The sequence below is a fragment of the Oreochromis aureus genome, linkage group 8 (assembly GCF_013358895.1).
Source record: "Oreochromis aureus strain Israel breed Guangdong linkage group 8, ZZ_aureus, whole genome shotgun sequence".
NCBI classification, from domain to species: domain Eukaryota; kingdom Metazoa; phylum Chordata; class Actinopteri; order Cichliformes; family Cichlidae; genus Oreochromis; species Oreochromis aureus.
In genome coordinates this window covers 3,811,613-3,829,785 of record NC_052949.1, presented here as the reverse complement: position 1 = coordinate 3,829,785, position 18,173 = coordinate 3,811,613, and the positions used below count along the sequence as shown (strand labels likewise).

The following is an 18,173-nucleotide window of genomic DNA, read 5'->3' as shown; positions in this document are numbered from 1 at the left end:
GAACTCCCTTTTGACAGGAAGAGACTTCCATTAGATTCAGACTCATGCAGGGGTGATATGCTGTGACCTTTGTAGGGTTTTTGCTTTCCAATATAAAGCTCCTTGAGGTAACTTTTGTTGTGATTTGCCACTAAATAAAAAAAACTGAATTGACTGGAGACAAAATTAGAAAAGCAAGGCTGAAAGAGTTTAGACGTGCTGAGGAGGGATCGTGGATACAATGAACAAAGGATTTTAAAGATGAAGCTGCCAGGAAAAGAATGAGGATCACAGATGTAGTGAAGGAGGACATTCTGAGGGTTCAGGACAGGGTGGGATGGAGGCCGGAGATCCACTGTGCCGACCCCTATAGGGAACATCCGAAGGAAGAATTATGATTGAAATTGGTTCAGTGTTTTTTAAATTAGCTGATTAAATCATACCACAGCTCACAGTCAGCACAGAGAAAGCAAAAACAGTCTGTGGGAGAAAGGTGAGTGTGGCAGGTCAGTAAGGTTTAAACCCGTGGCTCTCAGGGATTACTCGAGCCTGCACTGATTTCTTTATTTGTGACTGAGCAAGTTTAATATGAACAACGAGCAAAGTACAAAAGTTCAAGCACTGATTATGCAGCAGAATTATTGCTGCATTATTATTACTGTTGCTTTCTTTTCTGTGCAGCTTTCTGCTGTTGAGCTCTGTGTATCACTTTATTATTTATAGAATAATCATCTGCAGAGTCAGCAGTGATGTCAGTGGAGTGAAAAGGAAAAAAATATGAATTTACATGAAAGGAAACTTGATCAAATGAATCGCAGGTGTTTTAAACACTCTTTGTTCAGGTCTCTGCATCCATACAAAGAATCCAGACAGGAAACGCAGTGAACCGTAGAGCAATAATATCATGTTAATAAGACGTTACAGGGGCTCCGAGGTACAAAACACAACAATATTTCAGAAATCACAACAACACTTGACTTTACAGAAAAGTTCATGATGTTTTTTCCGTTTCAGAAGATGAAACCAAGTCCTCAGTGACGAGCTCATGTCACTTCTTCTTTCTGTTGTCTCAGCATGTTTTTGCTGAGTAAGTTTGAAAGAGGAGGATGGAATCGACGTGATCCGTTTTCTGAATTTTTGCCTTACACCTGAGAATCACGGTAGAAGTTAAACACAGAAATAAATCAGGATTATTCTACAGTACAAGGTAATGAAGCCATAATAATACATCCATGTATAAACAAAACAAAAAAAACCTTTAATTTGCTTGTAAAGGAAAATTTTTGTGGTTTTAATAAGAAAAAACATCCTAATAATTTTTCTTATTTATTTTATTTCTATTAGATTTGGAGGGGATGTCACGTGTTGTGACCATCTAAAACAAACATTTTTTTGGTCTGCTTAAATGAAGCAGTTGCAGTATGTTTGTTCTTCTTACTTACGTGTTTTTTTAATATCTGAGAAATAAATTTGATAAAGTAAAAAAGAACAATTAATAAACTGACATTTGCTACAGTATAATTTTTTGCATTTGGTGACAAAACATAAGCCGGATGACAATCAGGACAATATTCAGTTTAGTTTTTAAAACTTAGGAAACAATCTTTATTACCAGGTGACACTGATTAATGCAGCAGTGGATGTAAGTAACAGCATCGATCACATTAATGGATTCGCTAACGAGATGCTGCGACATCGGTGAAGAGTACAGGTTGGGTTTCTAAATAAGTTATAACATACAAGCAGAAGAAAAATGTTTAAAAAATCAATTTACTTCCCAGTAAGCACTGAATTAACAATTTACTGATTTAAAAAATTGAGCCATCTACAATTTTTCAACCATATTTCACAACAACACAAAATATAATCACTAAAACAAAAACAGCTAATAAAAATCCATCAGCAAACATTAACATCAGGGTATAATTTAATCAGCAAAGCTTCAGATCAGTGCACACCGGGCAGTGAATATCAACTGTGACCCCTGTACGTGTAAATGGGGTATAATAGCACCAATAACAAATCAGTGTATGACAAAGGAACAACCTCAAGAATAAAGGACGAAGCTGGTGATGTTCTGCATTTTCCTAAGTGCCAATAAATCCCATAAAAAGACCAAAATTATTAGCGTGTTAGCCCATTCCTCACTTTAAACTTTAATACCCAAGGTTTTTATGGTGCAGTAATTTCCTCAGCTAGTTGGATGTGGTGTTTTTATTAAACACTATTCAGACTGGGTGAAATGGTGCATTTCTTGGGGACTATTTTCAGTGGCAGATTAATTTCTGTTTGGTCCTCTAGGGAGTTATTTTCAGCACTTGGACAAGACGAATACAGACTATCACCATCTTTCCATTATGATTTTACCCTCACAAAATGCTCTCAGGCAGTCCTGAATCAGGATCTTTGTTTTTTAGTTGCTCAGTGACTCAAATGACTCAGGTCCACGTCTCCATGATGGGATATGAGTGAGGGTTGGAGTGAGGTGAAGAGACTTAATTCTTGGTGCTTATGAGGGTTTGGTACAGTGGCTTCACAACAATATGGAGGAACAGGGAGCTGTCCATGAGATATTCAGACGTCCGGCGGTACAGGTCAGCTTCGGCCAAGAAATCACCGTTTTCCTCTGTGCTCTGGTGGAAGTTGTAGACGTGCTTCACCACCACCTTCCCCTGCTGCTGAGCCATCACCAGCACCGTCTTCTGGAAGCTCACTCCAGCGAAGTCGGTGCTGGACGTGGCAGGCGTGATGATGATGCGAGGACGCCCGCCTTCTACGCGAGTCGGCTGCATGGCGCCCGTCTCGGTGTACATGGGCCTCATGCTCAGGGGCAACCAGCGCGGGGAGAACAGGACGTTCCAAGTCACGCGTTTGTTGGCGTCATGGTTGCTGGGCCCCAGCTGGGTCTGGAAACTCATGCTGCGGTCGTCCCGTGTCGGGTTGTTGATGATCCAGGGGGACCCCCACACTGGGGACAGGTAGTTCCTGGGCACAAAGAGGCTGCAGTTCACGTCAAAGTATTTGGCCATCTGCAGCGGCGAGGCCGAGTGAAACTGGTAGGACATGTAGAGAAGGTCGCGCACCGACTCCTGATAGCGAGCCAAGATTGTGGACTGGGTTTGGAGGAGGAAAAGCTCCCGTGGGGGGATCATGGCGTAGCGCACAGCTCTCAAAGCGTTTTCAGCCGTCAAACCGTCCGGATCGTTCTGGATAATCCACGCCTCCAGGGCTGAGAAGAGCTCCATCTCACTCTGCAGGATGAGGTCTGAACGCTGCAGCAGGGACATAAGCAGCTGGCTGCTGATGGTCACCCACTCGCCGCTCTGCAGCAGTGACGACAGGTTCCAGGCCATGTACTGAAGACAGCTGTCCCTCAGAGTCACATCCCCGGCCTGCAGGGCGTACTCGTACCAGCCTGCCACGTGGCCTGACGGGGTGTCCCTGGCCAGATTCTGGGTCATGTACTGGGTGATGCCCTGCTGTAGACTCAGCACCTGATACTTAGTGGCCAGCTTGTGTAGAGGAGTGGCCTGGTCCAGACGCAGAGAAAGCTCCCCACAGTACAGATACCTGCACAGAGAAGAGAAGCAGACTCTATGACCACTGAGTCTAAAATGGTCTGCTGGGTTTATTTTAGACATTCATAGAGTCATGCTAAAGCTGGAAAAGCTGCATTTTCATAGCAGACATCTTAACTCTTAGCATCCACTGCCAATAAGTCTAGAGTTAGGTTTAGGTTTAGGGTTTTGACTATGATACCTTTCAATAAATAACAATAAATCCCAATTTAGATTAACACAGAGAAATGTTAGCCTTCATTTGCCCCCTCTTAAATCCATAATTTACTTAAAAATCCCTTTCCTCACATACAAAATCTTGAATCATCAGGATTCGTAATATTTTAAAGACCTCATAGTGACCTCAGGTGACTCTGAACCTCTCTTGTTGCTCCAGCAGCTGGAAAGCATTCTTTGTTGATAATGACTGAGAATGAGAAAAAGTCAGAACAGTGGCCTCCTTTCATGATGATTTCACCCTCACAGAGTGCCCTCACGTAGTCATGAATCCAGTTATTTTTGTTATTTATTTAATTTTCCTTAAAGAAAAAGCACTTGGATGAGCAGATTAATGATCCAAACATCAAACCAGAGGCATTTAACAGAAAATACACCTTAAGTTAACATCAAAACAAAGTGGTTCTCTTTAGAACAAGAAGGTTTAATCGAAGCAGAATAAGAAAAATAAGCGTAATGTGTGTTTTGATTAATCTCATTAGCAGCTGAGATAAAAATAGATTTGCTTATTGATTGCTGCTGCAGGCTTCTCGGTGACGTGCTGCTACACTACAGCAGATGCTACTGAACAGCCCAGCAGTTTCCTCATTAGTCAATTTGCTTTACATTGTACTCATTAATGGGCTCATATTTAGAGCTGCAGTTTCACACTTCCTCCCTCTAGAGGGTGTGCTAACTCAATCAAACTTAGTTGAAGTGACCCTGAAGGACAAAGGTGTATGTTCCCCTGATGCTGGGGGGGAGGGGCATCCTCTGTTCCCGCCTCACCTGATGAACTTGTCAAACACAGAGGCACAGTCGGAGCTCTCTCTCAGGACCAGCGTGCTGCTGTTGCGACTCAGCAGGATCTCCTCAAACACAGGACTCTGCAAGGACAGCACCAGGGCGTGGGCCTGGATCACCTTCACCTCGTCCGCGTTGGGTGTCTCCACCCGCAGCGACACGTCGCTTCCATTGCCCTGAATCAGGAGGGCCTCCAGATGCTGCACCAGGACCAGGGAATGGCTGATGGTGTCCCTGTTGCTGCCACCATCCTGGGCTCCTTCAGCTTTCGCCATGCCTGGGTGTTTTTGAGAAAGCAGAAGGAGCTGATGGATTTATAGGATTGGATGCATTTCATAAATAAAACAAAGCTGTGTGTGAGTTATTTATTAGGGCAGATAGTGGGGTAGTATCATCCAAATCCATGCCATTGATCAGCCCAGCTGCACTCGCTGTCTGGATAATGAAGGATTGTGGGTCATGTTTAATTAAAGCTTTGTCTCAGCTGAGGCAGTTGCATCGCAGCGCACCCCCTCCACCCCTCCTTTCTCTGTTAGACCACAGAGTTACTGTAACTGCAAGGATGTGAGCCTTGATTCATATTCTCAAAGTGTAGTTCCTCTTTCTGAATCATTATAAATATTTGACACTTTCTTCCCCACGCTGACACAAACAGAGCACGCTGTTAACTTCTGTCTGTCGGCTGTGATGTTCAAAGGAGTCCGAAGGAGAGGAGACCATCCTCAAAAGAGTCCAGATGATGAGGGAACCACAGCAAACAGAATATTAGATAGTGTGTTTGACTACATATTTCAAGATTTAATACTCAGTGAAAAAAGTCTCTCTGATTTTTGCACTTTCTTGGGGAACTTACACAAAATATTTGGTCTGAATCATATGTTTAACTTTAAAAAAATGTCCCCCACATATATATATTTTTGTTGTCTGGACTTAGAAGCTTTGAAGGCAACTGCTTTTATTTACCTATTCCGCCACCAGTTGTGTTTGGTTAAAATCTGCTTCTTTTTAATAATTGTTTTAGCAGTTTTGAACACCCAAAGTTGTTTTTTTCTTTACCTATTAGCTTCATATTTAACATCAAATAAAACCCCAACATAACCCTTGATGGATTCCCAGCAAAAAGGCGGATGTCAAGAGTTTAAAAAAAACTAACAGTAGAGCCACTGTTACTGTATAGATCTTATTATTAGAAATAAATCTACTACTCATGCACATGAGAGACCAGTTTCAAATGCATGTAGGAAAGTGCACCAATATGAACTATTTAATTGTAAACTGCTAAAAATAAATACCAGTAAGCCCGAGTTCGAAAAATAAAAAAACCTGCCATCACTGTGTCCCAGAAAATAGAAGAAGGTCAAGTCACTTTTTCGTTCATACAGCCCCCAAAATTTAAAAAAGGCATCTCAGAGAAAACTATTTCTTGCTCCTTTCGCAGTTTGGCTGACGTAGCTCTTCAAATGTACTTCTGGAAAACACATCCTTTGTACTCATTTGCTCTCACTCAAAATCAAAATCTGTTTCCATGAGCATTAATTCAGTTCAATTTATAGAGAGATTTACAGATAAATAAAGCAATATTACAGAGAGACAAACCCAACAATCTTCTAAGAGCAAGAATTGACTTTTAACACAAAGAAACTGCTGCATGTCTCAAATGTTCTGTATTTAAGTGAAGAGAGAGAAGTGAGTTTCCAGCTGAACGTACCTGCAGCAGCAGCGGCAGCCTCCATCTGAAGGCAGACAGCCAGAAACAGCATCCCAGCGTGGATGCGAGCAGCCTGTTTCACCATCTTCTCTCCTGCCTGTCCTTTCCCGTCTGTCCTGGAATTCTGCTTCCTGTTGTTCGGAGGATGATGGGGTCTGCGCCCGAATGACGGATAAGACTGGGGGTTCTCCTCACCACGTCCAGCCCACCACCACCACCAACACCATCGATTTGTGGGTGGAAGCAGGCCGGGGTTGTTTCCATGACTACCGCTTTGATCCTGACTTTCCTATCCTTGGGTATCAACGCTGGCTGGACATCATTGATCCAGTAGTGATGCTGCGGGGAACTAACAGAGCTGAGACTGGGGAGGTAGAGCTGGGATGTTCAAAAAGAAGAAAAATCATCTGATAATTTGTTGTATGCCTCCAATCATCCAAATGGTTAAGCTGACATCAGTCTCTCTCCAGGACAAAAACACAAAAACACCTCATATAATCTTAATTACTTATACTTACTTATATAACAAAACAAAGCAGTCCTGACCCTGAAGGTGTGCTGTAGTATCTGGCAACAAGACGTTAACATTAGTTAAGTCCTGGAAGCTGTGATAGAGGTCAGACATGGTCTGGAGCAATGCTTAGGTAGATGGACCGTGGTGACCAGGCAACCTTCTTCCATTGCTCACGTGCCCATTGTTGGTGCCTTTAGCGGTGGACGGGGGTCAGCATGGGCACCCTGACTACTCTGCAGCTGTGCAGCCCCATTCATAACAAACTGCAATGCTCTGTGTTTTCTGAGACCTTTCTATCAGAACCAGCATGAACGTTCTGCAGTTTGAGCTACAGCAGCTCATCTGTTGATCAGACCACACTCCCCACATGCATCCGTGAATCTTTTCTGCTCGTGACCCTGTCGCTGCTTCACCACTGTTTTTTCCTTGGACCCTTTTTATAGATCCTGATGATTGCAAACCAGGAACACCCCACCACAGTGGAGATGCTGTGTCGATCCATCACCTTTTGGCTCTGGTCAAAATCACTCAAATCCTTATGCTCAGCTTTGAAGACAAAATGTTCAGCATGTTAACAAAGAAAAAATGATCATATTTAAAATTGAAGCAATAAGTAACGATGTGGGTTGTTTGAGCATTCTTGTTGGAATGGTGTGTAGATATGTTGATGGTTAGAAGAAGAAAATATCGAAGTCTGTGAGAGAGCTGTCAATATTTTTTTTCTAATGGTTAAATTTTTATTTGTTAAGAAGTTCTGTTTTAAAAGAACATAAATCATCGTTTTGATTTTTGAGTCCACACACATGGAGCCACAGACGGGGGGAAAAAGAGGCATCAGAAAACAGCACAGTGTGTTACTAAGTGATGGAGCTGTGAAGGCAAGTTTCATTTATGTGTGCAGCCAGTTTTATGGCAGCAGGTAACTTGGGATCTGGGAAACAGGCTAAGAAGGAGCTGCAAGAACAAGATTATTGATTTAGATTTCAGATTCAGGGCTTGTGAAGCGGCTGTGAGTTGCTTTGTATGCAAGTTTACTTGTAGAAGCGTAATTATTTTGCTTTTACTTACTGATGATTGTTTCAGGGCTTATTACAGACAACCTATATGTGAGAAGGCTGCGTGGGACGCATTACATTAATTTAGACTAAATTAAAGCATGATAATAAATTACATATGCCTGGCCCTGAGTGAAACTGAATCACTTAAGAGTTCTTATTAGGAGTCCAAATGCAAACAGAGGCGTGGGAGACCTCTCGAGCGGGCTCACGAGACTGTTAGTGGTGCTGTCAAGATTTAGTGGTGGTATGGACTAAATAGTCCTATTCAGTTACTGTAGTAATCCATTATGTCCAGAACAACTCAAATCCTTAATTTAAGACATGAAAGCCAATCAGTCCAGAAAATTACAAAATCCCACGAGGGCTGCTGCTAACAGCGCTTCAGATCGGAGACCACATCAATGCTTCCTGTAGTTCAAGCAGCAGACACATCAGCTGCTGCGAGGAGATTGAATCAGGCCTCTGTGACAAAACTGCTGCAAAGAAACCACTACGGGGGGAGACTGAGGAGAAGGACAGAAACACAATACATAGACTTTAGAGCAGTGAAGTTCTGGACTTTGGGTATTTTTGTGTGTTTTTGGGTGATTCAGAGAACATGATTGGATGGTATCTGCATGTGGAGGAAGAGCAGTGAGGATGTTTACAGCACCCTGCAGAAACACACAGTCCCATTTGGTGGAGATTAGCGGGGCAACCATGGGCCAAAAAACATCTGGAGGCTCTGTAACAGCTGTATCCCATAACCTGACCTCCAGAGTCAATCTAAACCCACCGGAGATGGTTTGAGTTATAGACAGGTAGCCACTCACTATGCCTGGAGACTCCTCTAAAGCATGATCACTGGACCTTTGTTCTCTATGACTCCTATTATTAATATATTACACAGGATAGCAGTAGGAAGTGCCCCGAAGGTGTACTAGTTTGGTGGTGAGGATGTGTGGCATTATGATGTTGAGTTTTTGAGTCTTTTTCATTATCAGTGTATTTTTTTCCCCAAAAAATGACCCCAAAATAAATTGTACAATACATTTTCAAGCTATAAATTAAAAAAAAAGGCAGAAGTAGCGAGAACGATGCAAATTAAAACGCATATTTACAGGTTAGTATTACATTTTTTTAATTTTTAGAAAAAAAGCTTAATAAATACTCCACTTTCAAAACCATTTTTCGTAATTATTTCATTGTTCAGGCTTTAAAGGGTTAACAATCTGTAACAAATGTATGAAGTTACTAAAAGAACAAAGAGATTTTTAACTTGTGAGTCTGTTTTTCCTGCATTCATTGTGACGAGGTTACATTTGTTGATGTGGTTTTCACTTTAAATTTGGAAAAATGAAACTTGACAGTCTGTAGTTATTTATCAAGCCAAATAAAGACCAGTGAACTAACATATTTAAAGCATAGCAGTTTTATCAGGGATATCCTTCCGCCTGCATTTACAAACTCCACATCCTGATAAGTGTGTCAGTCTGTTCACCCTGTTCACCACATGTGCGTGACACAGAGACACAAGCAATTTATTCACAGCTCCAGGCTACAGCACGCTTCATCAGGACCACGAGTAAGTTAAACTGTCGATAACTGTCTCTAATTAAACTCCTCATAATGTCCTTTTAAATATGTATAAAAGCAAACTAAAACTCAGAGTCCACAGCTGATGTCTTGGCTGTTTATGTTTATCGTGTTTAGTGCAGTCGATCCTAAATGATGTGATCATGTGACTGTTCTTATCGCGGTCTGACCCTGGATAGAAACAAGGTCTCTGTGTCTGGATGTTTGCCAGCAGGTCAGTCAGTGATAGTAGCCTTTTAGTGGCCTCTCCTTCCTGTAACACTATTTACTTAAATTATATCCAGTCACATTCATGGGAGCAAACATTTCCATCCTTTAGAAGATTTACAACCAGTCGGGCTTGTCGTCTGCCTCCAGGCTTCCAGGTATCTCTGATTTATGTCATAACATAATAAAGTGATAATGATAAAAATTCCTCCTGTGATGCTCACAGCTTTCTTTTAATTCAGCAACATTTCTTTCCATAAATAATGCTTTGGTGAACAAGTACAACACCTTTTAATAAAGAGAGAATTGGACTAAACAGACACAAAGAGGGAAGCGGAAAACAATGTTAGAAGATCGTTCAACCTTACCAGCCAAAGCAACACTGGATGCAGAAAAAGGCTGTGACAAAGTCTGCTGGTCCTTCCTTTTTGGAGTTCTTCTTCTTTGGTTTTGGAAAATCGTTCATTCCTTGGATAACAATTTGGATATTTAACTCCAAAGGCTACAGTCACCACTAACGGGATAATATGACAAAGTTTTACCCTTAAAAGAGGGACAAGACAAGCATTCCCACTCTCACTTTTACTTTTTGCAGTGTTCATAGAACCGCTGACCATTTCAGTACGTCAAAATTTCAGCATCAAAAGGTATTTAGTTTAGAACACAAAATTAATGTATACACTGATCATCACGTGGGCCGAACGGACTCAAATGCAGACGCAAAGAACTTGGAAAAAAAGTCAAAGGGTTTATTTAGAGAACACCAGGTGTTAGATACAATGTGCAGGGTAGAGGGCTCCAAGGGTCCACGGAAAGGAGGGAAGGGTAATGCACGCTTGACTGCGATCACACACGCCATGCTCCTTCTCCCTCCACGCCACTCTGCCAAAACACTCACGCTCAGGAATTCAGGAAGGGAAGCAAGGACAGGTCCAGGTAATCTATATACAAGAAACAGACGATTAGATCAGCGCTAGAGAAGCACAAGAGATGAGAGAGTTGAATTAAGCCGGAGCTACACTAATGCAGGTTGCACAATGATCCAGCGATGAGAAGCAGTGAGCCACTGCCTTAGGTAGTGGCCATGTCTATGGTGTGAAGATACGAGATGTGCAGCACCTGAAACTACGGATACTGGATGCCTGTGCTGGCATTTCTCCTGCGGTGTTGCTATCAGTGTGTGAAGAGTGGGAGAAGAGGGTTGCATTGACAATCCAACACAATGAGCAGCACATTGAACACATTTTATAAGTGGTCAGAAACTTGTAAATAACTCATGAAAGAATAAAGTTACGTTGAAACCAAGCACACCATTGTTTTTCTTGTGACATTACCAATAAGTTTGATGTGTCACATGGCCCTCTTCCTATTGAAAAAACAAAAGTTGTATCCAAGATGGCCGACTTCTAAATGGCCACCATGGTCACCACCCATCTTGAGGAGTTTGCCCCCTCACATATACTAATGTGCCACAAACAGGACTTTAATATCACCAACCATTCCCATGTTATTACGGTGTATCCATATAAATGGCCCACCCTGTATTTCAAAGATTTGGATTGGGCAACAATCAAAGGTTTCCTACACTTCACAACCCTTCACCCTCTACAAACATCTACATTTGTAAAAGAGATCTCAGATCTTTAACTTTAACAAACAAACAAAACTCTCTCAACACTGTGCAGAATAATTTCAGTCACAGAATCATTATCCATCTCCCAAAGGACCTTTCAACTGTCTTTGGAGCCTGATTTTTGGACATAGAAATTCACAACTCATTCAATGCAAAATCTTAATCACATAACACAGGTTGAATAATATGGGTTTCTCTGATTCTGACATTTGCACTCGATGTACTCAAAACACCACAGATGCATATTTCCATGCATTATGGCTCTGTTCACCTTTGCAGCATTTTTGAGTTGAAATCCCTAAAAAGCTTTCCTCCTCATTTGTGCTTACTTGGTAGCATAACCTCAATTTATCTTTAACTGCTCTAACCATCAACAAGAAAAAAAACTTGTTAACTAGAAAAATTAGCAAATGTTTAGTATTGATACCCTAATAATCTCCTAATTAATCACATATCAATGGAAAGAGTTTTTGCCTCCATTAAAAAGAATCACAGCAAGTTAATTGGGTGAAATGAGATCTCTGTTTAACACATAATGTACAAACTACAAATATTCTTTATTGTCAATCATAGTAAAGACAACAGGTCGCCTGTATGTTACATGCTGCGTCCACTAGAGAGCAGACTGACTGCAGCCAACAGTCAGGACTGCTGTGAGGGATCACTGCATGGAAACACCAGGGATGGAAAGGAGTGCAGCGCTTTATCACTGTCTGACATGTAGTATCATTGTGCAGATCAGCTGGAGACTTTTAGTCTAAATAGAATAGAATAGGCCTTAATTGTCATTGTACATGTACAATGACATTATGGGTGCTCCACAACTGTGCAGGAATAAATAACAAACAGGAGAAATATATACAAACCAGAGGAATATGTATAAAACAAGAGAAAGGCACACATTGGAGAACAAACTCCTTGGAAGTGCAAAAGGACTTGGTCTGAGTACAGAGACTGTATGTGAGTGGACAGAGTGATGAGGGTTACTCAGACAATGGCTCAGATTGGTGGGCAGGGGTGGGGTGTGGGGGGATAGTGTTTGGAAGAAGCTGTTAGTGCAGCTGGAGGTGTGGGACCTGATTGACCTGAGGCGCTGACCAGAGGGCAGGAGGTCGAACAGGCGATGGGCGGGGTGCAAGGGCTCACCTGTGACGGCCCGGGTTTTTAGGGCAGTGTTAATTACCCTCTGCGCAGCCTTCCTGTTCCCAGTCGTGGCCCCTGTGTACCAAACACTCAGGCAGGAGGAGAGCATGCTCTCCACTGAGGAGTGGCAGAAGACCAGCAGCAGCTTCTGGTCCAGGTTATTTTTCCTCAGGACACGGACACCATTGCCCATCTTTACCAGGGCGATGGTGTCGTGGGTCCAGGTGACATCAGCAGAGATGTGGGTGCCCTGAAGGTGTTCTAGTTTGATGGTGAGGATGTCTGGTATTATGATGCTGAATGCTGAGCAATAGTCCACGAAGAGCCTCACGTAGTGCTTCCTGTTCTCCAGATGGCTCAGTGCTCTATGAAGGGTGATGGTGATGGCATAATCCGTGGACCGGTTTGCTCTGTAAGCAAACTGGTGGGGCTCGGGTGAGGGGGGAAGAGAGTCTCTGATTTGCTGAGACACTATCTGCTCCAAACGCTTCAGACTATAGACCTGAGGGCTACAAGTTTGTAGTCGTGGGCTGTCTATACCAGACTTTTGGGGATGAGAATGATGGTGGAGGCCGTCAGACAGGTGGGAACGGTAGCCTCAGTCAGTGAGAGGTTGAACAGCCTGGTGAGGATCCCTGACAATTATGAATAACACTACATATAAAACCAAACCAAAAAGAATACAGATGCTTATGCAGTGTGAAATTCTCATGCAGCAGAAATTCAACAGGATCTTAACAAAGCATCATAAGAACAGTATTCTGCCTCGTGGTGTCATATCTTCTGTCTGTTTCTCTTTGTGGTTTGGGTCTCAGTTACACTACTCTGCTTTATTTTGGTTGTTGGTATTGTCTGACTCCCGTGTCCCCTTTTCAAACTAACAAGGACAAAACTATTAACTGTCATTATTGATTTCTTAACATTAAAGTGCAGCAGCTGCTTTACTTCTCATGCATAATTAATTTGAGTTTTTGTTACTTTTAAAAATCAATAAAATTATAATTATGTGTACTAATGATTAGTAATGGTATATTTATGTTGTGTAATAAATTGCTAAGATACACCAATTAAAGCTGCCGTTGACTGCTCTGTTATTCACAGGGCAGTGACTTTATGAATTACTTTACATGTATGCACTGTCGCATAGCTGATAAGAGGCAGTTACTATTACAGTTTGGTATTTACACACAGATTATGGATTTGTTTACTTTCCCTCTGTGTCGAATATGCAGTTTAGTCAAAGTGAAATCAAAATCTGTGCGTTGATGCTGACTTCAAACCAACCTGTTCTGCTTCCTGTGGCTCATAAAGTAAAGCAGGTCATCTACTAATTACAAGGTTGTTGGTTCAATTCCAGTCAGACACGAACCCCAAGATACTCTTAGATGCATCCATCAGTGTGTGAATGTCAAGTAAAAAGCATAAAGTAATCTAAAAAAGAAAAAACTGCTTGATATTGTTAGTTCATTTTTAATATGAGCATCCATCACTAAATCAGCACAGAAAAGTGACGCAGGTCCCCTATAAGCTAATTTTTCAGCATAAAAGGTTAATGGTTTTTAAATGGGTGCATTTGGAAGGTTTTAGTTTCTACTGAGTTAATAATGCAGCGTTAAGTGTTTTTAGTGTGTTAGTGTTTTGAACCCACAAATACACTTATCATAACCTAACCAAGCTTTTTTTAAAGGAAAAGAAAGGAAAGGAAAAGATTTTCTTTTAAGGAAACTAGATGAAGAGCATTTTAATATTCCCACAATTTTTACAGCACGGTCAGAAACTGATTTATAATTCCAGGTCAGTGTGGTTGGGATGGGGGACACAGTTTTCCATGGATGCAGGCATGTTTGAGAGGGCTGTAAAACATGTGATTTATAAAACCAAAAGCAGCGAGTTGTAAATTCATATTTACGGCAATTTAAGTCAGGGTTGTGTTTACATTTCTAAACTACCATGGATTTGGGACGAAAGGCAAATATAATGAAGTTCAGATTCAGAGTGAAATAGTTTTGCCAGAGGGCCAAATTTGGCTCACATGCCTTCCACTGTTCTAAAGTCATGTCTTATTATTAATGATATTCTCAGGCCTGATTGTGTTGTCCACATCGATGTGTTTAAATCTAACCGTGTAATCAGATTAAATAATGATGTTATCATGATCTGCTTGTTTGCTTTACTGCAAAATGTCACACAGAAGTCGTTCTTAAATAAATAACAGAGAATCGTTGCCAGATAGACTCAGTGCTTTGGTATGACTTGAACAAATAACACAGAAATGTAATATCAGTCATGGCAGGGGCAACTACTGATTACTGCTGCACTTATGGCAAACATGCCAATTATTTTATTTTATTTCACCTCATATGCACATATGCAAGCATGAAAAATAATGAAGTATGAAAACACGCTAATGAATTCCAGCCAAAAGGAGAGCATGAAGTCATGAGTGTGTGCGTGAGCGGTGATAAGGTGGTCGTGTTTGTCTCATGTTTCAGCCTTTGAGAGTCTTACTGTCTGAAAGCTGCACAGAGTGACAGTGTGGAAAACTGAGGTTACAGCAGCATCCTGGCGGAGGTGACCTGTGAGACGGGCCCAGCCTCCGCGTCAGTTTATCTCCCCGCGGCGGCTCCATCACTTCTGCTTCTGCTTTCTTTTTGGTCCTCCCACAGCTGCCGTTGTTTTCCGCCGGTTGATCTACAGCATGCAAACAAAGGCTGACTATAAATCACAGCTGACTCTACAAGCATGAAATCAGCTCAGTGAGTTATACATCCTCCACAGATAAGGTGACTAAATAATTGAATACAACCGCCTGGTGTCTAAACACAGACAAGAAACAAGAGCATCTTCTAGAAAAACATCTGAAGGGTTATCGTTTCATGAGTAACAAGGAGCTATTAAAGACAATAACCATTAATGAAAAATACAAAAATGTCTGATTAATGGAAGATTAACCGCCTTAAAGTTATAGTGGGTAATTGAGGTTTTGACATTTTCCTTCTGACTAATTTTTAGTCATTTTATGTATGCGGCTACAAACTACCCACACCTGCATGGATCAAACACAGGGAAATGCGCATAAATATGCTCATTTATTCCACATATTGTCCCAGTTACTTATTGTCAGCAGATTAGATATCAGACCCTCCCATCTCCAGACACTTGCCTAACATTACGCCAGCTAATGTAAGGCTCGAGTGTCCTAAAAATCATACTTTCTCTAAAACAGTTTGATTACATTCCCACATTGGTTCGCTAAACATCAGAGTCCAACAATGTTACGTTCACTTTAAAGAAAGCTTCAAAAACGTCAGCAAAAGCACCTCACAGAGCTAACAGCAGCTAACAGCAGCTAACAGCAGCACTGAGTCAGCTGCTCTGACTCATTGACCAGTAACAGACTCTTTTCACAAAGTTTTAAGCCTCTTTCAGAGTAAATAAAAGTAAACACTTCTTACTTGGATTTGACAGCTGAGGTAAGCTGAGGTGGATTGACATCCTTCCACAGATCTACAGTTTACATACTTTAACTTTAAACTAACCATTTCCACATTTTGTCATATCATTATAGGAAGTCCTTCCAGGAGGGACAGTCAGCACTTTCCTGACAGTTACTTTAACTAGGCTTGCTAAAATGCCGGTGTTAAAACCAGGTGCACTGGTAACATTAGACCAATTATGACATTCCCTACCAGCATCACAGAAAGGCAATGTCAAGTCATAAAAATAAGAATAATAAGATTTGATTCAGACAGTATAAGAGAGAGACGTGCTACTTAAAGTACACAAAATTAAAACCTACAAGAGAGAGAGAGTCAGTAATAACACAAACAGTGATAGAAGTAAAACTTGCAGGTTATTTAAACCTTATTTTTAGCAAAGTAAGGAAAATATAAAGCAAATTTAGCTGAACTGATTTTTAATTCTAACGATTTAAATAAAGTTAATTTAGATAATGCATAAAAATGACTGAGCAAATAAAAGTCTGGAGGCTTACCACAATGCGAACTGGCAAATCCTACTTCTAGAAGGACTTTTTGTCACATAAAATATTCCAAATATCTCGTCGTTTCTTCTGCACAAAGCTGACCGTGTCAGGTTTAGATGTGTGACTGCCAAACTGTGGACCCAGATGCAAGATTTGGATCACGGGAGTAAATATAAAGCAATCCAGTCCTTTAATGCTGATTATACCAAAAGTAAAGTACAAATCAGAGAAGCCACACATCAAGAGATGATGACAAGCACAGAGCTGAGTGGGACACCATCAAAAAGGGAGACTCAGACAATATATTGACAAGGAAAGAAGACTAGAGGAAAACAGGCAGGAGAGACAGAGGGAACAAATCAGGGATAACGAGACGAGGGAAGAACAATACACATGAGACAAAATAAAGCAGGAAACAACTTACGACAAGATGAAGACTCAAATATGTTAATTATAATATATTAATATTATAAAAAATGTATTATAATAAATATATAAATGTCACATGGAAACACACCTACAGGAGGACTGGAGGAACAGAATGGGAGCTAACAAACATTTAACCATGTAAAGCAAATAACTAAAGGCACAAATGACAAAAAGCACTGAGGAATATAAGATAAAACAAAACATGGACAGAAGACCACGCACAAGCGGTGTGATATAAATGAGTTTACAAAACCCCCCCAAAAATCACAAAACTTAAAAACTCTGGCATTTTGCTGGCATGATTTGGTCCGCTTGTCCTTTGAGGCTGCAGGGTCACTGCAAAGTTGTTCTGGGTGATTGCCTCTGTCCAGTGATCAAATATTTCTGATCTGCTGAGAGCCGTCTCTTCTGGGATTACAAAGTCGTAGGGAACAGAGGGACACGCTTGATTAGGATATATAGGAGCATGTCATTCTCATTTTAGAAGAAATCAGGTCACTCCCTAGTAAACTGCTGTACCCGGTCATATTAAGAAGATATAGGAAGGAAATTTAGTGGTCATTATCCCATTTATGATTACCACTATATTACTACTACGATGAATGTACCTTTGTATTAATACAGGCTGTTACTTAAGTGATAAAATGTGGATGTTTCCTGCCCATAAAAGGAGCCGCACCTCAGCTCGCTTCACCAAAATCAGCAGAAATGTATTCTCTGTGCATCATCCAGCAGGACTGATCAACAACAAGCCGCGTCTGTGCATGAAGGCTCATTATTTCCTCTAGTGACCCTCGGGGGCACGGCGGCGTCCGAGTTATAACACCCTATGTGAACTAAACACACAATGACATGCAGCTGCAGGGCGAGGGCAGCCATGTTGGGTCAGAGCGAGCTCACGTAGGGATCAGGTTTGCAGATGGTTTGTCAGCAGGCTTTGGATGAATTAGTTCTTGAGATCCGCTCGTTTAACGCACTGTTTGCTTTGGAGCTTTGCTATCGTCAACAATTTGCAGACGTGAGACGGGCTTTCTCAAAGGGTTTAGCTAAATTAAGGGCACATTTGTCATGTACGAAACAACAAGTCAGCTCCCAGATCCCCTGATGTCAGTGATTTCCTCGCTCATAATCATGCTAGTTTCAACTGCTGTTGAGAATACATAGAGGAAATTAGAAAGCTGTTGCAGCTCAGAGCAATGAGACAAAGGGCAGCATACATCATAATGAAGACTCTGTGTTATTATATGTTTATTAGAATGTAATTGTTTCTTCTTTATGTGCTTAAGATTGTGTTTTGTGCATCAGATGCTGCTTTGGAAATTTAGAAATCAATCCTGATGTTAACGTTACTTGCTCAGTTATTTC

At 41.3% G+C, this 18,173-nt stretch overlaps 1 protein-coding gene across 1 annotated transcript; it reads right to left on the bottom strand.

The window, feature by feature from the left end:
• Positions 1-2,474: 2,474 nt before the first annotated feature.
• Positions 2,475-6,337, bottom strand: LOC116328599 (BTB/POZ domain-containing protein 17). The gene is made up of 3 exons (XM_031750420.2): positions 6,265-6,337; positions 4,542-4,833; positions 2,475-3,549 (listed from the first exon to the last, which is right to left on the bottom strand). The coding sequence occupies exons 1-3, from the start codon at positions 6,314-6,316 to the stop codon at positions 2,475-2,477; spliced, it is 1,419 nt and encodes a 472-aa protein (XP_031606280.2). The 5' UTR covers positions 6,317-6,337.
• Positions 6,338-18,173: the final 11,836 nt, after the last annotated feature.

Coding starts and splice junctions, on each gene's coding strand:
- LOC116328599 (XM_031750420.2), bottom strand. CDS start 6,316: ATGCTGTTTCTGGCTGTCTGCCTTCAGATGGAGGCTGCCGCTGCTGCT. Junction 4,834..6,264: donor GGCTGCCGCTGCTGCTGCAG/GTACGTTCAGCT, acceptor AAAAACACCCAG/GCATGGCGAAAGCTGAAGGA. Junction 3,550..4,541: donor GTGTTTGACAAGTTCATCAG/GTGAGGCGGGAA, acceptor TTCTCTGTGCAG/GTATCTGTACTGTGGGGAGC.